The sequence below is a fragment of the Cavia porcellus genome, unplaced genomic scaffold (genome assembly GCF_034190915.1).
Source record: "Cavia porcellus strain 051 isolate PalLab524CR breed Dunkin Hartley unplaced genomic scaffold, mCavPor4.1 scaffold_25, whole genome shotgun sequence".
Lineage (NCBI taxonomy): Eukaryota > Metazoa > Chordata > Mammalia > Rodentia > Caviidae > Cavia > Cavia porcellus.
This window is the reverse complement of record NW_026947508.1, coordinates 33,173,233-33,195,335: the sequence shown is the minus strand read 5'-3', so window position 1 is coordinate 33,195,335 and position 22,103 is coordinate 33,173,233. Positions and strand designations below refer to the sequence as shown.

The window sequence follows — 22,103 nt, the reverse complement described above, 5'->3', positions numbered from 1 at the left end:
GGGAATTTGTATCTGTACATGGTATTTCTTTTTTATCTGTTAAACCTTATGTACAAAAACTTTTCCTCTCCCTTCTCTCCTTACTTACAAAAACTTTGTTTCCATTTTTTCTTCTATTCTCTCTCTCTCTCTCTCTCTCTCTGTTCCTTCCGTGCCTTCCCCCCACTGCCTCCCTTGTTCCCTTCTCATTTGAACTTTTTCTGTTTCCCAATGTCTATTTTACATTTTGTCCTAATTCACACTTTCAGTTTCTCACACCAGAAAATAATGCAGTATTTAAACGTGTGTCAAATTTATCTCACTTAAAAGTATATTCTCAAGGTGCGTTCATTTACCTAGAAATGTCTCAATATTATCCTTTTTGGTATATTATATATATATGTATATGTATATTTCCTATATAGCATCTTCTATATCCATTCATTGGTTGATGGGAATTTAGGCTGTTTCCAAGATTTAGCTTTTTTTTTTTTTTTTTTTTTTTTTTTTTTGTCTTTTTTCCTTTTTACCGGTACCAGGGATCGAACTCACAACTACCTGCTTCCAAGGCAGGTGCTTATGCTGCTGAGCTAAATCCCCAGCCCCAGATTTAGCTATTATAAATGTAGATGTGCATGTATCAATATAATATGATGTTCTCAGTTCTTTCAAGGAGATGCCAAAAAGGGGAATAGCTGGGTCGAATGGAATCTCTAGTCCTAGTTTTTTGAGGAATCTCCACACTGATTTCCACAAGGGTTGCACCAACCTACATTCACAGAAACAGTGGAAAAGGCGACCTTTTTTCCAAGCCCTGCCAACATTTGTTATTGGTTGATTTCTTGATAGCCATTCTTTCTGGAGTGAGATGGACTTTCAGCATTGTTTTAATTTGCATCTTTCAAATAACCAGTGATATCGAGGGCTGGGGATTTAGCTCAGTGGCATAAGCTCCTGCCTTGCAAGCAGGCAATGGTGAGTTTGATTCCTGGTACCAATAAAAACGAAAAAGACAAAAAACAAACAAACAGTGATAGTGAACATTTTTTCATATATTTACTTACTGTTTCTATTTCTTTATCTGAAAAGTATGTATTCATCTCAGATGCCCATTTTTGGACTGGGTCTTTAAATTTGGAGGTCTGATTTCTTTTTAATTCTTTATATATTCTAGATATTAACATGGGCTGTCTCTTCACTGTTGGTTGTTTTCCTTACTATGCAAAAGTTTTTTATTTATTAACTAATTTATTGGTACCGGGAATCAAACTCATGACCTTGTACATGCTAGACAGGCATTATGCCACTGAGCTATATATCCGGCCCCTGCAAAATGTTTAGATGAGATTTGAGATGCTGGTTCTTTTTGAAAGTTCCTGTGACACTAAAATTTTGATCATAAAATCTTAGCCTACATCAGCGTCTTCAAGAATTCTACCTGTTAGGGGCTGGGGATTTAGCTCAGCGGCATAAGCACCTGCCTTGTAAGCAGGTGGTAGTGAGTTCAATCCCCGGTACTGATAAAAAGAAGAAAAAAAAAAGAGAATTCTACCTGTTCTATCTTCCAGGAAATTTAATATTTCTGTTTTAATATTTAGATCTTTGACACATTTTAATTTTTTAAAAGTAAGTTAATTGGTACATTTTAGATATACCTAATGGTCATATTCATCATACGAATCTGTACCTGTACATATTTTGAGTTCTCTGTTTTTCTCAATCCCCTCTCCTTTATTCCCTCCTCCCTGCCCTATTTACAAAACTTTGTTTCCATTTTATCCTTTTAAAAAATATTTCCCCTTAGCCGTTCTTCCTTTTCCTCTTCCCTGCCCTTGTTCTTCTTTCCTTTTGAGCAGTTTCTACCCATTTCACAATGAGCAGTTTCTTCTTCCCTTTTGAAAAAATTTTGCACAATCTATTGCACATTTTGGTCTTTATTTACTCTTTCAACTTCTCACATTAGGGGCACAATGTGATATTTACACATGTGAGTCCAATTTATTTCACTTAAGAATATGATCTCAAATTGCATCCATTTACCTATAAATGCCTCAAACTTACTCTTCTTTATCACCAAGTAATACTCCATTATATAAGAAAGGAACGTCTTCTTTATCCATCCCTTAGTTGATGGGCATTTGGGTTGTTTCCATGATTTAGCTATTATACACTGCATTAGCTATTATTTCTGCATCTATTGAGATGATCAAGTGATTTTTGTCTTTGGCTCTGTTGATATGGTGTATTATGTTTATTAATTTGCGTATGTTGAACCATCCCCTGCATCCCTGAGATGAATCCTACTTGGTCATGTTGTGTAATCTTCTTTTTTTTTGTGTGTGTGTAATCTTCTTGATCGTTTTCTGTATTTTGTTTTCCAGTATCTTACTAAAGATTTTTGCATCTAGGTCCATTAGAAACATTGGTCTGTAGTTTTGTTTTTTGGTTGGGTCCTTGTCTGGTTTATACAACAGAGTAATACTTGCTTCCAGGAATGAGTTTGGAAGTATTTTCTCACTTTCAATTTCATTCATTTCAGCATTAGTGGCATTAGGTCTTCTCTAAATTTCTTGTAGAATTCTGCAATGAATCCATTAGGGCCTGGACTTTTCTTCGTTGGTAGGTTTTTAATTACATTTTCAACTCCATTGACTGATATCAGGTTATTTAGAATTTTTAGACCTTCTTTATTCAGTTTTGGTAATTCATATGTGTCCAGGAATCTCCATTTCTTTTTATGTTGTTTTTTGATTCATCTTGCAGCTGTTGGATTATTTTTCATGGTCTCTTGCTATTTTTAAGAGATATTTCTTTGCATGCAAATGTCACTAGCTACAATTCTGTCTTCAAGATCTGATAGTCTATCCTCACCTTCATTTAGTCTGTTGATATATTTTCAGTGATGATTTTAATCTCTTGGATTTCTGTTTGGATCTGTCACATAGATTCCATTTCTTTCCTTTGTTGGGTGTATATGATTTCCATAATTTTCATAAGTTCTTCTATTTTCAAAATGTGTATCTACTCTAATATATTTCATTTTAAGCATCAGTTCTTTTTGTACCTAAGAGATTTTCTATAGCCCTCTCTCTCTTTCTCTCTCTCTCTCTGATTCTGTTGCTATCATTTCAGAAAGTTGCAGAGTTTGACTTTGAATGTCCTCTATCTCACTGTGTTCTGGGCTTGTCCTAGGTAGGCTAGGGGTCTGGGGTTGCATTTTGTTTCTGCATCTTGTCTTTTTCTATTTATTTCATTTTATGTTGTTTTATTTTGTCTTCTCTGTTGATACTTGACTATTTCTTTCTTTCTTTCTTTTTTTTTTTTTTTTTTTTGATACTTGGCTATTTCTTATGGTAGATAGCTTGGTCACAAGTATTAAGGCTTCCTTAGGAGATGTCTGTTCTTTAGGGATGTTGTCCAGATAGATATAGGTGGTTCTTTATGTCTATCCCAAGAACTTACCTTCCCAATTTGTTAAGGATGAGAAGTTGCTATTTGGTTCAGCACTAGTCCTTTGGTACTAGATGGTGTTAATGATTACGATCCTATAAATAATCAGGCCCCTCCAAATTCAAAGACCCAATCCAAAAATGGGCATCTGAAATGCATACACATTTCTCAGATGAAGAAATACAACTGGAAAATAATATCATTGGTCATTCAAGAAATGCAATTTAAAACAACACTGAGATTCCATCTCACCCCAGAAAGGATGGCTATCATCAAGAAATCAAGCAATAACAAATGCTGGAGGGAAAAAGGAACCGTCTCCACTATTGGTGGGAGTGTAGACTGGTACAACCACTGTGGAAATCAGTGTGGAGATTTCCTTACAAAACTAGAATTGGAGGTCCCATTTCATCTAGCTATTTCCCTCCAGGGTATTTTCTCAGAAGAATTGAAAATATCATAGCACAGCATTCATATATGCATTCATATTTATAGCAGCACAATTTGTAATAGTTAGTATTGGAATAGTTTGTATTGGAAACAACCCACATACCCACTAACCAAGGACTGGATTAAAAAGACATGGTATTTTTATATAATGGAGTACTACTCAGCTATAAAGAAGGATAAACTCAAGGTTTATAAGTAAGTGAAATAAACAACTGGAATGGGGGAAAAGAGAAAAGAGAAGGGATAAAAATATATGTCTCTGTGTATAACTATGCTACTAATTTCTATCTGTTCATCAAAAAGAGCAATTTGTGCTTACAATGTTTGATCAAATTCTCATGTCTTTATCTTGTAATCTGAGTAACTACTTTTAAGATAACAATATGCATTATTTTAACCATTGTTAATCTCCTATTATCTTGTTTTGAAATTCTGTATCTTTTTTTTCAAAAATAAAATTTAAAAAGTCTCTCTTGATACTTTATTGGGGTGGGGGGGTACTGGGGATTGAACTCATGACCTTTTGGCAGGCAGTTGCTTGTACTGCTGAACTAACCCCTCAGCAACTCTTGATACATTTTGATAATGTCATCTAGGCCTTTATATTTGTTGGTACAGAAGTACACATAATTACTTAAAATTGGAACTAATTTTCCATGTATGTGTTATGCATCTTATTCAATCTTTATTTTTATTTTTCTTCATAGTAAGATTATTTTAAAAATAATTCTTTAATGAATCTTTTGGAGTAAAGAGAAGTGAAAATGGACTTTTTTTAAATTGATCTTTTCAAAGAAACAATTTTAGATCTTATTTTTGTTACTTTTATGTCTATGCTTTTTATTTATTACTTAGCTAAATTTACACATAAAAATGCACATACATATTTCTATATTTACACATATGCATTTATATATTTATTTTCCAGGGCTGAGAATTGAACTCAGAGCCCTCACATTGAGGTGTATTCCTGGCATGTGGTTTTTATTTTGAGACAGGTTTTCACCAAGTCACTAAGTTGCCCAGTCTGGGCTCAAACTTTTCATCCTTTACCCTGAACCTCCTACAGGGCTGGGATTATAGGCTTGCATCACCAGGCCACTAAGAAATTTATATTTTTATGTCTTTTTTTTTTTTTTTTTGTCTTTTTCATTTTTATCGGTACCGGGGACCAAACTCACGACCGCCTGCCTGCAAGGCAGGTGCTTATGCCGCTGAGCTAAATCCCCAGCCCCTGTTTTTATGTCTTTCTTAGCTTCTTGCTTTTTATACATAAAATATTCACTGTTTATAATGAGTTTTAGTGTTCTACAAAGTAAGCACTTTAATTACATCTATATAGGTCTTGTTTTTTTTAATTGGAAGCAACAGAGGGAAATTCTGGCTAATTGGAAGAAAATAACAGTTTTTGAGGAAATACTAGTTAGCAAGTAGAATTTATGGAAAGTGAAAAGGAATTGCTTTGGAAGCCAGGCACCAGAAACAATTTGCACACTGTAGAGCTAGCTCAACAAAGACAGGATCACTTGGTGCCCATTCTACTCTGTATGTGTGTATGTATTTTTTTAAAGACTCATTTTCTTTTCAGATTTGTGAATTTTACTGTTATATTTCAATAAAGCATTTAACATACATAAGCATTTATAAAGGAATTATGTTAAAGGAGGCATTAGTTCAAGTCTTAAAGTTTCACAGCATACAGAAGTGCAGTACATCTTCTACCATTTTTCTTTATCATTATATTTAGTTTGCATATATTTGGGGAGTTGCATGTAGAGCCTTTGTATTAGGAGTTTGACCAGGTCCCTGATCTTCTAGGACAGATGTTGGGTAAAGCCTGAAATAAGAGACAAACAATATGGTTTTGGGTTGTTCAGGAAGGTCAGAACTCAGGACTCTCTTGGAGCTAAGACAAAGACTTCTTAGGTTTGCCTGTATTTATTGTGTTTCCAATAAATAAAGGTGATAGTTGGGGTAAAAGTGAGGCAACAGAACAGGACCTTGAGAAATTTGAACAAAAACACTCAAAGCAATAACTCTTGCTAAGTAAAAGAACTCTTATCTGTAAGGTAGGCAGTTTATTGTCTTTGAATTCTAAGTGAGATTCAATTCCCACAACTGGAGCATTTATCTTATCTTCAAAGATTGTGAATATGAGCTTTTCCAACAGGGCCAGACTTTCTTTTGTAGTCAGTAACTTAACCCTTAACACCGCCCAATCCCCAACAAGGATTATTGCTTTAAATAGATAGAATGGTTGGGTTTGAAAGTTCTAGAAAATGACAGAAAGTGACTTGATTTTGATTTGGGAAGTGCTTTGAGAGAGCAGAATCCTAGGTGCTTTCCACATGGGAAAGGAGTAATGACTCCCATGAGAATTTGTCCCAACACATTTTGATGTCTCTAAAGTTTCCGCTGTAATTTGTGCAGGGATCTTGGCTGTAGGGCTGGGAGTGCGGGTGTAGTGGGGTGAGGGTGGGCTGGCAGAAAGAAGAACCCGGTGCATGGTAACACCAAAAACAGACCAAGAAGGATTGTTGAGCAAGTTAACTGTTGGCAGTTATCGTGCTGAATAGCACCCTTGCCCAAATATCACTATTGGCCAAGCGTCCTGATGTAGTAGGTAGCACAAGGCAGCAGACATTATGCAAGTTGGAGTCTAGAGTGTGACAGGGCTCCACTTCACAATGACTGGGAGGGTTAGAGAGACATCAGTGTCCACCCCTCAAGAATAGATACTGGCCACAGTCAGGTGACCTCTCCAGACCTCAGAGAAATGGTTCATATTAAATAAAAACTTTACATCCAGAAAGGTTCTTTGGGTACAAATCAAGCAGCAATGGCAATTATTATGCAGCTATGACTTTGATCTGGGATGGACAGATACCAGATAATCCTAGTTTCCTATAAAGGGCACAATACTACTAATACAGGGTGGACTTGGATCATAACGGCTGAGATACTTGAGGCAGCATTTAGAAAGTGATGAATTTAAAACAATCATCAACTAGTGCATAAATCTGCACTGATTCTACATCTTGAAGCACCTATTACAATGCTGGGGCCTGTACTCAGTACAGATGCATTGAATTAAAGGGGGAATTACACAAGCACACATTCATATGTCTGAATGTGTCCATAACATAAGCTTAGAGTGATAAATGCAGCCACAGAAGAGAAAAAGCTTGCCAGTCTGTAGGGCAGTCAAGTGTAATCAACTTACTGCAAGGTTCTAGCTATGATGAGACACCATGTGGAAATAAAAATATGAAACTATTCATACTCAGAACGAGGACATTTCCAGGCCTAGGGACTGTCTAGGAATTTTATCCTCATTTAGTTTTTTTTTTTTTTTTTTTTTTTTAATACTGGCATGGTACATTTTTACAGGACACTCTTGCCCATTGTATTTTTCTCGTTTCAATATAAGAAAAGCTTCTTGCCCCTTATTTGCTTATTTTTTCTCAATGTGTAAAAATGTAGGTTATGTGGGGAATCTTTATGGATTATAAGACTACTAGTCACATGAGATTGCCTAGATTGTTTATGGAATATTTTGGGAATCAAAGTAGGTATCACCAGACTAGCTTGGCCTTCACAAGGCTGATAGATGTCACACATAGGTTGTTCTCATGCCAAAGTACTTAGTGGGAGCCAGACCAGAGCTCTGAGCTGGCAGGCCAAGGGTACACGCAACCCGAGCAGGCAACAGTCATGAGGCATCATCAGGCTGAGGTGTGCCTGGCCCTAGGCAGGCAGGGAATCTGATCGGTAATCAAAGTTAAAGAAGTCAGTGTCTACTGAGAGGGTAGAAATAGAATTTATGTCCCTTGTACCAAAGAATATTTAGGTGGAGGAGGAAAGAGTCAATGTGTTGTATAATTCCACGTGCCCATGAATGCTCTTATTCTCAAGGAAATCTTGGTTAAACGACATGGTGATTTTTTTTTTTTTCTTCTTTCTTTTGTTTTATCTTTTGGAGATAGGGTTTCACTATGCAATTTAGGCTGGCCTTGAACTCACTTTGTAGCCCAGGCTGGTCTCAAATTCACAGCAGTTCTGCCTCAGGCTCCGGAGTACTGGGATTACAGGCATGCATCATCACGCCCAGCAACCTTGTGATAGTCTTCAAACACAGTCTCATATCTTCTTCGCTAGTTACTCATCTTGATCTTTAGAGATTTGTGTGACTTCATTTTGATGGAATCCTCTTCTGGTCCTCCTCCACATCAACTCAAGCGCCATAAATTCATGTCACAGAAGGCTCCGTTCTTTTTATCTGAATGTGTTGGGGGGCACATTCAGGAGCAGTAGCCGTGGGTGGTGGTGGGCTGGGCAGGCGGCCAGGGTTGTACTCTGCTGTGCTTGGTGGGGGCTGCAACAGTGGTGCGCTCAGGGTGGCGTAGTCACCCTTAGTATAGCTCCAGTGTGTCTTGGCCTTGGCATTGTTATGCAAGATCCCTAGACCTCTGCCTTGTGCCCTGGCCTTGGGAGGAGGTGGAGGACCCGGGCAGACATTCTTTCCACACCCACATAAAACCTCAGAGGGCCTTTCTTTGTGCATTCATAAAAGCCCTTTACCTAATGCATGGCTCAGTGAATTAAGCTCACTGGCTAGAAGCTTTTAAAATCACATTTTCAATAATTTCTCAACAACTCATTAGGAAAACAGGTCCCTTTTATTGTCATACTTAGTTTAAGAAGGCAGCTCCCTCTGCCAAATACGTTTAAAGAATCTATCTATAGGGCTGAGCATCTCTGGCCAGTTATATACGCGGACTGAAACTTGCTGATGGTTGACATGTAAATTTTTACTTTTGTCTGGAAATGATGTAAGAGTCTTGCAGGACACTTGCAGGAAATAAAAATGTCACTTTCCCACACTCGGGGGAGCTCCAGACCCAATGCCTGTTGTGAGATGAGGCGTAATGTGTGGCCACCTAGAGACGGCCAATGTCACCTTTTGATTAGCAGGAAGAAGGATCGGGAGTGAACACAGTCACATCTTGAAGGGAAAGAGTTCTCCTTGCTGGCAACAAAAAGCGACAGAGAGCTCAACAGAGGCCTCAGGCCCAGGCAGACTGCTAGCTGCACTCATAGAAGGGTGGGAGCCTGGGCTGGCCCATGTGAGCAGGTACAATGCTCCCCAGATGGAAGGGGACAGCAGTCCAGGAGGACCCAGGCCAATGAAGCTAGCAGGTCAGGAAGGCACATGGAGCCATCTGGAGGGGTCCTGCTGCTTGAACAAGGCTGGATATACTTATTTCTGATTATATTTGTATCATATGTAGTGCAAGATATTAAAGTTTCACCATATTGCTTGTAAATATATCTGAAGTATTCACTGTACTTAAAGCAACATCTTCAATATTTAACAATACACAAGCTATGCTTTTAGTGTGCACTTTATGTATTTTAAAAACACAGAGATACCTGGGGGAGCTTGAAGAATTTACCCTTCAAAGCTGTCATTTCCACTGATAAGACTAAAGGTAGCATTTTGGCTTCTTTTTCATGCTTTCCTTGGGTTGTAGTTTGGTTCAGTAAGCAGAGGTTACTCTGTCATTAGAGCTGTCTCTAGCACTGTCCTCTGACATTAGTAACTTGCTGACTCCTGGCTCTGGGTTACACACTTGACAGGAATGATTTCGCATCAACTTTATAGGTCACTGGCACTGTGACCATTTGTAAATATGTTGTTTTGTACAAAGGGGACTGCTGTCCGAGACTCTCTGGCTCCTGGAGGTGACTGTTGACCAGGTTGGAAACTCCTTTCTGTTCACTTCCGTAGCACCCTGAGATTTCTTTTTTTTTTTTTTTTTTTGGTCTTTTTAAATGATTAGCACCCTGAGATTTCTTAATCAAGGCAAGTTCTTCTAAAGGTCAGATGCACTTCTTTAAGCGGGTATTATCAGCTGTTTTTGATAATCTGGGGAGGTGAGAAGTGAGCAATCAGAGACCTGACACCTACCTTGCACCAGGCTGAGGCAGCAGGGGCTGGGCAGATTAGAGGGAGGGAAGCGAGGTGCTGAGGTACTGTCCTGCCTGATATGCTGAGTGAAGTCATGTTGGAGACCAGAGAACTGCTCTCCAGGTTTCTATATGTTCTATATTTCAGAATTATCTAGAGTGCTTTATAAAATGCTGGATTTAGGAACACCATCCCAGACTGGTTGAGTCATGATGGCTGGGCAGAACCTTGGGCATTCATATTTTACAAGGGTTCTGCAGATGATGCTGATTCCCAGTCAGTATCAGAGGTCACAGGTTGATTCTTACCTGGACACACAGGGTGCAGGGTTGGTACTGCTGTAGACTGCAATCATCTTGTCTTTCTAGGTAAAGAGAAGGGAGAGAAGTTTTGCAGATCGAGCTTTACTTTGGATGAAATGGAAGAGGAGACTTTGGTGCAGTGCTTCCTTTGAGCAGTGTCCTTCAATGATCCAGGTTTCAGAAGTGCTGAAGAGACATCTCTGGGTGATTGTTTTTTATGCCTAAGAAAATTGAGAACATTATATGCTTGCTTTGTGTAATAAGGTTATATGGAAATATTTCTATCATCCAGCAAACAATTTAGTAATCATCATCAACTATTTAATTCAACATTGCCTTTCTTACAACCTAGTATAGTATAAGTCCTTTTGCTGGTCACTAAGAAAGTAAGACTTCCTCCTGACCTTAATTAAAGCAAAGCAGCTTTTTAGATAGGTCTCAAAATAAAATAAAAAAGGGATTGGATATGTAACTCAGTGGTTACTCAAATATAAATTTAGTTTAAAATGATCTTGGGTTTACAATGCCTTTAGTACCTGATAGAAACAATTGCAAATAAAATGCTTCATCCTTCTAAGGCTCAAGAAGTTTGACAAATTTTGTTTTCAAAAATATGAACTATTTCAGCTCTTTGGGAGGCTGAGGCAGGAGAGTCACAAGTTTGAATCCCACCTGGGCAACTTAGTGAAAGCCTGTCTCAAAATAAAAAGGAGATGTGACTCAGTAATCCTCAGTGTGACACACACACACACACACACACACACACACACACACACACACACACATTAACCACACAAACAAGAGAACTAGGAAGCCAGGTGTGGTGGTGCACACCTGTATCCCAGTATTAGGGAGTCTGAAGCAGGAGGATCACTGCAAGTTCCAGCCTGGATTGCAAAGTATATTCAAGGCCAGCCTGAACTGCATAGTGAAATCCTGTCTCAAAAAAATAATAAATTAAAAAGAAAACAAATGACAAAAACTAGGTACCGTGTATGCCCATAAAATAGTACATATCTTTAGCTATATTAAAAATTAAATATATTACAAGTCAGAAACTCAAGGTTTGGTAGTACATATGTCCCAACTCTTCGGAAGCTGAGGCAGGAGGATCATGAGTTTGAGGCCAGCCTGAGCTACATAGCAAGTTTGAGACCAGCCTGGACTACATAGTAAGCCTCTGTCTCAAAAAAACAAAACAAAACAAAAAAAACCCAAACTGATAAAAGATTCCTTTATAAAATAAAAGACTTCTGCAAATAAAGGATTTCTATAAATCAACTAGAAAAACCCAAACCTACCAACAGAAAAATGGACAAATCTTATATGTACATCACAAAAATATGAAATCTAAATCACCAACAATAAATATATGGGAAAATGCTTAACTTTGTAAATAACCAGGGAATACAAAAAGTGTAACAAAACAGTACTATACATACAGCACTTAGATAAAATTCAAGTCTGACAATATCAAATAGTATACCAAATAGGAGCTCCCATACACTGTGTATATATAGTACAACTACTTTAAGGGAAAGCTTATCATCTATCAGAGTAAAATGAATAGAAACTTATGTCCTCTAAGGCATTTTCTACTACTATATTAGCAAAATGCCCTATGTCAATGTGCTATGTACTGAGAGATATGTATAAAACTGTTCTGTGCAGACATGATTATGTAGCCTCATAATGGAAACAATTCAAATGCCTACCAAAGGTGCCAGGTGTGATGGGCATGCCTGTTATTCCCACAACCAGGAGGCTGAGGCAGGAGTATTACCATGAGTTTGAGGTCAGCCTGCGCTCCATAGTGAATTCAAGATCAACCTGAACTGTGTAGTGAGACTCTGTCTCAAAAATCCTAATGAAAAAATCTCCTACCAATGGTAAAGTGGATAAATAATCGTGCTATGGCATATTAAACAGCAATGAAAATAAATAAGCTAGAACTTTACAACTACATAGATTGTGGCATTGTAAATCCAACACTAAGTGAATAAAGCACAACTCGAGCTATCCTGAGAGTGATTCTCTTCACATAAAGTTCAAAAGTGGAAAAATCTAAATTACATTGAACAGCATAGATGAACTGTAGAGAACCATGAAGGTGTAATAGCAGGCGGAAATTATAAGAATGGAAGTACATACCCTTACAAGGGACATGCAGGGGTTCCTGTGGTGCCAGCAATCTGGTGGCTCTTGAGTTGGGTGATGAAGACACAGATGTTTCTTTTATAATTACACATTATGTTATGCATTATGTTTCTGCACCTTTCTGTTTGTGACTTATTGAAGTACCAAGGTTATTATTATTATTTTGGGAAGGGACCAGGGATCGAACTCATGACCTCACTCTTGCTAGGCAGGCGCTTATACCACTAAGCTTAATCCCCGGCCCCCAAGGTTATTTTTATTCTTTTTAACAATCAAATTTTTTAAACAGATGATATCATGAATAGCTTTATGCCAACAGATTGGACAAAATAGACACAAATGGGCAAACTTCTGGAAAATTATCATTTTCCAAATGAATCCAAAAGAAATAAAATATCTAACTAATTCTATAGGGCTGGGAAGTAGTAGAACACTGGTTAGCGACCCAGTGAGCAGCGATTCCTGGGTTTGACCTCCAGTACTCCAAATCAATCTGAGAGATATCCAGGAAATTAAAAATTCCATTCAAAGCTGGCCAACCACTTGAACGAAACTAAAGATAGGCTTTCAGGTCTTGAAGACAGGATTGCAGCCAGTGATCAGGAAAGGAAAGGTCTCTTAAAAATAACAAGGAACCAGGAAATAACAATTCAACAGCCTTGCAAGATGATGGAAAGAAAAAAATATAAACTGATCGGTGTCAGTGAAAAAGCAGGGGTCCATATACCTATTTACAGAAGTAATAGCAGAAGACTTCTCAAGCATAGGAAAAGGACCTGACATGCAGATAAGTGAGGAACATGAATTCCAACTAGCCAAAACCAAAATAAATCTACACCCAGATCTATAATAATCAAGATCCAAGAAACTCAGCACAAAAACAGAATATTAAAAGCTGTGAGAGAAAAGAAACAGATCGCCTATAAATGAAAGCACATCAGAATCATGGCAGACTTCTCAACACAAACCATCAAATCAAGAAGAGTTTAGAATGAAGTATTTCAAGTCCTGAAAGAAAACAACTTCCAACCCAGATTGATACACCCTACAAGACTATCTTTCAAAATTAACTGAGAAATAAGATACTTCCATGACAAAGGACAGAATTCATGATCATCAAGCCAACCCTCCAAAGAGTACTGAAAGATAATCTAGATAGAGATAAAAATGTCCACACACACGGGCCCAGCAGGCATCTGAGCAGTGGCCTGACCCACCTGCCAGCAGCCTGCCCTCCTGTATACTCCCTTCAATCCCCTTCTTCAGGGCTGTCCCTTGCACTGTGCACTTTCACAGCGCAGGGAGGTCACAACCAGGACAGAAAGAGCAGGCTTAATAAACAGCTTGGTTGTCTCCACCTTTTCCAGTGCCTGCTGGATTTCTTGTGTCACAGGAGACTGTAATTCTCGATTCCCCAGACAACCAGCTGTCAGCTTGCCTGGAGATGTGGCTCCCTCCTGCAGCAAAACAGATGCAAAGAATTTTTAAAAAATCTTTGCCCCCCACCACACACTGCTGGCCTGGCCCATGACACCTGTGAGATCCGCTGACCCTCAATCCAGGCTTACAGCTGGCCAGGCCAGGCACCCCAGGCTGACACCACGTCTCCTCTACCTTCCCTTGCCTGGCCTGGTCCTACTGGGATTGTACTGCTGCCCTGCCCAGATCACTCCCCAAGGTGGCCCTGGGACCTCCTGCAGGATTAGGCTGTGCTGCTGTCCACTGACCAACATCCCCCCACTCCCACATACACTCCCACCTTGTCTTCTTACATTCTGATTTGGAGTAGACCGAAGGGTTGGTAGTGATAATCATCACGGAAGTCAAAAGAAGAAATCAACAGGCTGAATAGGATGTAGGTAGGATATCAGGTCACCCACTTTCCCAAGACTCGTGAAAACCTAGAGGAAGAGATGCAGGAGATTCAGGCATTTGAAAAATCAAAGCAAGCAGGGTGAAGTGGATGCATGGACTCTTATCATTTTTACAATTTCTCTTTTGTAGCTTCCTCCTGGAGCAAAACATGCAAAGTTTTTGGGGGGACATCTCCTCATTCCCCTGCCAAGTCACCCCGAGTCTGCACCTTCCATACGGCCCTGCCTGGGACCTAGACTTGGTGGTGTTCATCCCTACTGGAGACCACAAGTGAACAAGCTAGTATGCCCAGACATAAGCGCATTGTGTTGAGCAACTCGAGAAAAGCAACCTCCAGCTTTATAACACAGGATGGTGAGTGTCCTTCACGGGGGCTGGACAGAGAGGGAGAGCCCTGGGAGAAACTGCCGCTGACATCCCTTCCCCAAGTGTCCCTGGTTAGCTGTAGCAATCCTGAGGACTAAAAGCAGTCTGACACTCAGAGGTTGGTTAAAGATTTTAGACACAATTGACATGCTCCTCCGGAGGGAATGGCAGGCTTGCAGTTCTGCTGATGCGCCCCACTGGGCAGGTGTGGAGAAAAAAATGCTTGTGCTCTGTGAGTGGCATTCTCACCAGAGGCACTGGCATCCAGATGGCCAAAGCAGGAATAGAGAAGGATGCTTGGACTAACAAACTTTTGTAGTTGGTGCCTGACAGCACCTTAAAAAATGATCCACAGACTTGCGTGTGAGCCTCCTTCAAGGTTCTATATGCGTGTAGGACAGACCGACAAAATGCACCAGTGAGGCTCAAAAAGTGATCCTGCTGAGCTGGCAGAAAGTGATCCTGAGTTGCAGGCAGGCCTTTGTATCTGGGGCAGCAGCCCAATCATGGACATGTTATGAGAAAATTCTCAAGCCAAGCCAAAAGGAAGACTTTGCACCAAGGCAGCGTTTAATCTTTACTCCAATGGGCTGTTGTGGGATAATTCCACAAAGGCAACAGTGCTGACTATACAGAGAGCTTAGTTTGTATAGAATTTAGAAGTGGGAGGTACAAAGTAAGTGAGAAAACATTGCATAATTCATTACATGCATTGAATCACTTTAGGGGGCGGGGGGATATTGGGGATTGAATTCACGATCTTGCGCTTGCCAGGCAGGCAGGGTCTTTTACCTCTGAGTTTATATCTCTGAGCTACTCTGGCCCCATTGAGTCACACTGACAGGCAGGCTAATCTTAAACAGATTTGTTGAAATGAAGGAATTGTTTATCATAATATAGAAACACCTGGGAACAGGGGAGGAGGCCCTTACTGAGTGAGCATAATTAAAAATGTCCTTGAATTAGCCCACGGTGCCTTAGGGTATGGACAGTTACTCTGACTCATTTATCAGAGATGTGTAGCTGGACTTTGGATACTATCGAAATCAATTGAATTCAGCAGAAACAGCAGAACAGAAACTCGATCAGAGACCTCTAAATGATCAGGAAATACCTATAAGGTTGCTATTTTATAAATGTGTTCTTTTCTTCTGTAGTTACCACAATTTTGCTAGCATAACTATATAAGCAAATAAAATAATATCCAAGAAGTGCCAAGTGCCTTTCTGTTCTCCAGGAGGAAATTTAGAGGATTTGTAGATGAGTCGGTTGAATTTATGGCCATATTCTTTGCTAAGAAGTCTAAAATAAAAACTTTGGCATCATAAAAAAAAAAATAAAATAAATGTGTTCTTACCTTATAATTGTGCCCCAACAGACTCAGTTGATCCTTTGGTGAAACCTAAGTCTCCTGATCCATAGGAGACTGCTCCGAACCAGAATATGAGAGGCAAAATATAAGAGGACAATCTTGACAGCTCCAGGGCCCTACAGGCTCAGCTGGAGGCTGAAAAAGCTGGAGACCCAAGAGCCAGGAGGCTGGTTTGAGAGAGTGTGGAGCTGTGGAGGGGGCTTCAGGTGGAGCATGCCTCCCGCTGGCACAAGGCAGAGGCATAGCTACCTGGGCCCTAGCTGTAACCTCAGGCCATGGCCCTTGGAAGCTGGGAGGACCTTGTGCCCTGCCCCAGGCTGGGCAGCAGTGCACAGCAGGCTGGCAGAGGCTCCATGGACATAAAATACAGCCAAGACCGGGACAGCACGTCCCGGGAGGGTGCTGGGAGAGGAAAAACGGAGAGGAGAACAGCCTGGCCCAAAGGACACAGAGCATTAGGCCCTTGTGGCTTGGTGCCAGGAAGTTGCATGCAGCCCCAAGATTGCCACAAGGCGCTGATGCTGGGGTTAAGAGTTGAGGGCTGCACACCTTGTGATGAAACAGAGACGACCTCTAGTGGTGATGAACAAGCCACAGGGGCTCAGCGTTGCCACTGCTAAGTCAGTGCCTGGGATCAGGCCTTAAGAACTCCCAATTGTCTGAGGCTCCGGCCCTATCCTGATGTTTGTTTCCCCAGCTGCTGCATACATACCAGGCATGGATCTAATGACTGGTGCTGGCCTAGACCTTCCTTGGGGAAACCCTGCTTGCAAATTCCAGGGGTAAAAACCAGAATCTGAGGACATCCACACCACACACCAGTATCAACTGCCAGGAGGCCACGAAGAAATGGTCTTAAAAAAAATAGGGCTGGGGATTTAGTTCAGTGGCATAAACGCCTCCCTGGCAAGCCAGAGGTTGTGAGTTTGATCCTCAGTACCAAACAAACAAACAAACAAACAGACAGACAAAAGATCAGATCAGGGCCAGGGCTTTAGCTCAGCAGCATAAGCGCCTGAGCAAGTGTGAGGTCATGAGTTTGATCCCTGAAGAAAAAACGCTAGAAGATGAAATCAAAGGATCAGAGAATTAAAGTATTATGTGAGTTCACCAGCAAGATATACAGACTGTTTGTATTTGCATTGTTTTTAATGGAACTAGGGAGATTATCTATTTCAAAAATGTAAACAAGTTTGCCTCTATTTTTTTTTTTTTTTCCGGTGCTGGGGATTGAACTCATGACCTTGCACCTACCAGGCAGGCACCTAAGCCACTGAGCTAAATCCCCAGACCTGGCCTCTATTTTTTTTAACCTGACAAAGTGAGCAGTTTAAGTGAAACAAATAAATATCTCTCTAAAGTTAAAAAGAAATGTCTTCAAATGGAAGAAGCAGGGGTGGTATGTCCTGCAGAGAGCCCTTCAGCGTGGCCTGTGCAGCAGCTGGACAAGTAATGGTGAATAACTGGCAAATCTCCCCCTGACGCTGGCAGTCAGGACCAATGGATCTTCCAGATACTGCCACAAGGTTATTTGCATTAAAGCCTGACTTTGTGTCATGGCTTGGTGGCCCGGGACCTGGACACCGAGGCCAAGCCAGACTCTGTCACCATTTCAATGATGATATGTTAACCTCTGATTGCTCTGCAGATTTGACAGCTGCCATGCCCTGTCTGAAGGGAGCTTTGCTGGCCTGTGGTGGGCTGTGAATGAAGACAAGGTCCAGGGGATAGGCTTGTCTCTCACATTCTTGGGTGTTACCTGGGCAGGGAAGACACAAAGAATTCCCACTGCAATTACAGATGACCTAGAAGGGCATGATGTGGCTGACAGGCACAGCAGAAGCTACTTTTCAGGACTCAAAGAGGGCAGCTGCACAGGTGCCAGCCCTATGAATCAGTGACTCTACCTGCCATGTATCTTAGCAGTCATTGTCGATGATGTTGAGGTGCTGGGGCCTGTGACAAAAGTGGGGAAGCACCCTGTTGCTGTAACACAAGTAAACAGCAGAGACTGTCAGGCTTGTATAAAGGCAAAATGGCATGGAATTTACTGTGCCCGGGTTCAGGCAGAAAGCACAGTAAGACCTTCTGCCCCAAATAAAGAGAAGTGTGTCCCTTTTACAGGGATAGAGAGAAGGCAGGGGATAGGTGGGAAGATCCCAATGAACATCTGAGGTTGAAGTTTTTTGGCAATTTTGCATCTCAGTGGGCAGAGTCTTTTGCAGTGTCCATTGTAAATTTTTGGGTGTCTCCAGATGTCTCCAGGATCTGCAAAATTTTTTGTCCTATCTTATCTCCTTTCCTGTGTTTTGGGTGCCGAGCTGGGTTCCCTCTTGAAGGTTGAATTCCCTGAAGACATCGGTGCTTCTGCTGGCAAGCAGATTGGGTGCTGGGAGAGTCAGGGCAGGTTGGAGACTTACAGTTGGGTTTTGGTCACAGTTGTGGAAAGGAAACTGAGCGCTGGTATTTGCTGATTGAGAAGCAGTTAGCAGCAGTACATGCCACTCTACATGCCTGTTAGGAATCATGGGACAGATAAAGGGCTGGGTACAAACATGGATGTCCTATTCCAGGAATGGGGTGATGCGGGCTCTCACGTTTACTCACTGGGTGATGTATCTCCAACAGCAGGCCTCTTTTTCAGCCAGCTCATTGGCAGCTGAACTGGCAACAGTTTTAGGACCCCTGGTTTACTCAGCTCAAGAATCCACTCAGGAGGACAGACTACAGGATGTGACTCCTACTTGCTATGTGGAAGGGAAAGAGGGACCATTGGCTCATGCCCTTTATACTCATGGGTCTAGCTGTGACACAATACCATAATGGACAATAGTTACTGTCCAATGCACTGTGAAAATGCTCTGATTTGGAACCGAAATAGGCAGGTCAAGCCAATGGGCAGAGTTGCAGGCAGCCTGATTGCTCGTGATGCATGAAAAAGAATCCTTACATGTGTGCACAGAGAGTTGGACTGTGTTTAGGGGACCGATGCTGTGGCTGTCAGCTTGGGCAGCAACATGTGACTGTCCCTTGTGGGGTGCAGACCTATGGTGAGACATATGGGAGTGTGGCCAAGAAACTGACTATGTGGTGTATTATTTTCTCTCACCAGGAAATGACTTAGCAGATGCCTTCACCAGGAATTACAGTGGTTGACTGCTAGGAATAGCATCTGACCAAGAAAATTGACTGTTATAGGGATTGACTGCTAGCAACAGTGTCTGACCAGGGGCTGGGACCCTAGACCTACTTTCTTTTTTTTCGTCTTTTTCCTTTTTATCGGTACCGGGGATTGAACTCACGACTGCCTGCTTACAAGGCAGGCGCTTATGCCGCCGAGCTAAATCCCTAGCCACTAGACCTACCTTCTAGTGAAGCCCTTGCTCAACATATGGCCAGGCCTTAAATGTTACCCATCAGGCTTTGATGTTGCTCATGGATAAAACTTCTCAGATGAGAAAGGTAGTTTTACAAAACCAGACAGCTCTTGATTTGCCAATTGCCTTACAAGGGGGTATTTGTGCCCTCTTAATATAGAATGTTACCTTTATATACCCCTGACCTTTGAGGGGTAAGATGTGAGATACTTCTTCAAAGGGCTTCCAAGCTGGAGGTGGGGCTTGAGAATGCTTCTGGACATTGTTGTTAGGACATGACCCCATTGTGTAGCGCAGGCACACAGTTATATAAGCATGACTTAGCACAAACAAACATGCATGCACTGGTATACCACTATATAAGAATGTAAATACATGATAACAACCTGCGTAAGAGTTAGCCAATAGATACTGGCTCAACTGCCTGCTAGTGCTGTGTTGCTGTCTGCCTCTGTGTGTTTTCTCTGAGAACCTCACACATGAATTTAGTCTTTCAGCCTTCTTCACCCTGACAGGTACCCATGCACAAACCCAGGCATCTCTGAACTGTTTGGACTCTTCAGAGACCTATGGATTCCATTTCCATGTTGCAGGCCCAGGTGCCTGCCTGCCCAACCTCAGCAGTCTGCAGGGACCAGAACATTGGGTCACCTGCCTTGTTACCCAGGATGGAAGAGAGGGCCCAGATGAAGCCTGAGGACTCTGTAGAGGTGCAAGAAGAGTGAAGAGGAAATAGAGGAGGCAAGTGAAAAGGAGGTGGTAAAAAAAACACAGAGTAGAAGAGGAAGGAAGAGGAGGTAAAGAAAATTTTAAAATAAAGATAATTAAAGAAAGCAGGGTGATGGATGTACATGGAGTCTATGATTTTTGTAATTTTCCCCTCACTTTTGTTGTAGCTATTTGTACATCTCTTTTTTTTTCTCTCCATAAATTTGTGAGGGCAGAGACTTTTGGCACACTGTGCATCCTCTGGCATCTAGAAAAGTGCCTGGCATGAGGCTGGTACAGTTGTCTGTACCTTGTACAAGCTAATCCTTCTACTTCTGCAATTTCCTATTGTCTTACTTTCCTCATAGCTGACACAAAATACCTGACACCCAGAGTTAAAGGAGAAAGATTTATTTAAGTATTAACTTTATTTCTAGAGTCTAAAATTGGCTGGCTCCAAGCCCGGGTGGTACAGTAGACAGGCATCTGAGAGGAGAAACAGTTGTGGCAGGTAGAAGACAGCAAAAGCAAGCAATCAAGGGACCTTATCAGTGTTCCCCGGGCCCTTTTATCTTATCCAGGCTACCCGGGATGTGTAGCACTCACACTCTTAATCCTAGTACCCTTGCACCATGCATTGCACCATGAATCAATTCCAGTATCACGCACTCCAGATCCAGCCACCTCTGAAAAAGCTCCACCATTCACCACATGAAACTTCGGGGGGACATCTAAACATAAACCCTAACACCTATTAACTCTTTATGTTGAAATTTTCTTGTTCACATTAATGTGTGGCTTGTCTTCTGATTGGTCCCTGAGTTATAAGAAATTTCGGTGGAGTAGAATAAGTAGAGAAGTAAAATAAACATTATTTAGGGTATTTAGGTTCAAATACAAAAATCATTATTTAGGGTAATGGGATCAAATATCCAAAAGACAAAAAGAACATTTTAAGATTCACTGACTCTGGTCTTCCCATGAAGCAGGCTCTGCCATCTGGATCCGGAAGAGATTCAGCCAGAAGAGAAATCACGTCTTGCCATAAGCCAGCTGGTGCACGGGCTGAAAACCTAGAACACACACCTGCTCATTCAGAGCACTCAAACTGAGGTAAAGAAATAGGGGTTTTTTTTTGTGTGTGTGTCTTTTTTTGAGACAGGGTCTTGAGCTCACTTTGTAGCCCAGGCTGGTCTCGAATTTGCAATGATCCTCCTGCCTCAGCCTCCCGAGTGCGGGGATTATAGGCGTGAGCCACCACTCCTCACTCTTGAAAGGAACAGTTTGATGCTTGTACTGTTTGGTTGGCTCTGCAGGCCTGGTGCTGCATCTAGGGTATCCATCTGGATGATGGCAGTGTACATGTGTGGGGGATTTCCTCCTGTCTTGCTTTTAAAATCCAATGGTTTGTTCCCTTTTGCTGTTTTATTTCTGTGGCTGGTAACCTGAACAGCTATTGTGATAATAACAACGTGCAGTATTGTTCTCACTGCTTTGTTTTATTCCAATTTATTGTTTTATTCAATGTTATGTTTTGTTTTTTTTATTTTTTATTTTTGCTATATCTGATGATATGGGAAACTATTGTGAAGATAATAAGATATACTGTAGTAGTCATTGTTGATTTCTTATTGTCCTGTTTTGAAGTTCTGTACCACTTTTACTCCTTTTTTGTTTTTGTTTTTGTTTTGTTTTGTTTTGTTGGTACCATGGATTGAACTCATGACCTTGCGCTTGCCAGGTATGCACTTATGTCGCTGAGCTAAATCCCTGGCTACTCCTTTGTTTTGATTGGCTGTACTCTGTTTTGCTTTGTTGGGTTTTATTCTCTTTAAAGTTAAAAAAATTTTTAAAAATTTGCTGATTCTCCTAGGAACCAAGCAGCATAGAAGCAAGTCTTTGCTTATATGTGATAGAGGTTATCGACCATGCTTCCTTAATGCTTATTAGCTATTGGTCATCACTACAACGCGGTGTTTTGTGTATGTGAGCCTTAGTATGGAAACTAGAGCTCCTGTATGTGTTTTCTATCTACATGCTTTGCTTTTTTTCAAACAAATTCTATTTTAGTTCACAAGAGGTTGGCAGCAAGTTGA

General features: G+C 41.0%; 1 protein-coding gene across 15 annotated transcripts in view; it reads right to left on the bottom strand.

Annotated features, from left to right (window-relative positions):
- LOC134472810 (zinc finger protein 684-like) overlaps positions 1-22,103 on the bottom strand; it is a 122,555-nt gene that overhangs the window by 16,127 nt on the left and 84,325 nt on the right. For 5 of the 15 annotated variants that reach the window (XM_063235148.1, XM_063235149.1, XM_063235150.1 and 2 more), the window contains 3 exons: positions 14,082-14,210; positions 13,668-13,766; positions 10,159-10,373 (listed from right to left, as the gene is read on the bottom strand). Coding sequence is in view for 3 of the 15 variants with exons in the window: in XM_063235160.1 (XP_063091230.1) it covers positions 10,330-10,373 (44 nt within the window). In the remaining 12 variants the exon portion in view is untranslated. The other 10 variants (XM_063235155.1, XM_063235154.1, XM_063235158.1 and 7 more) reach the window with 6 other exon arrangements.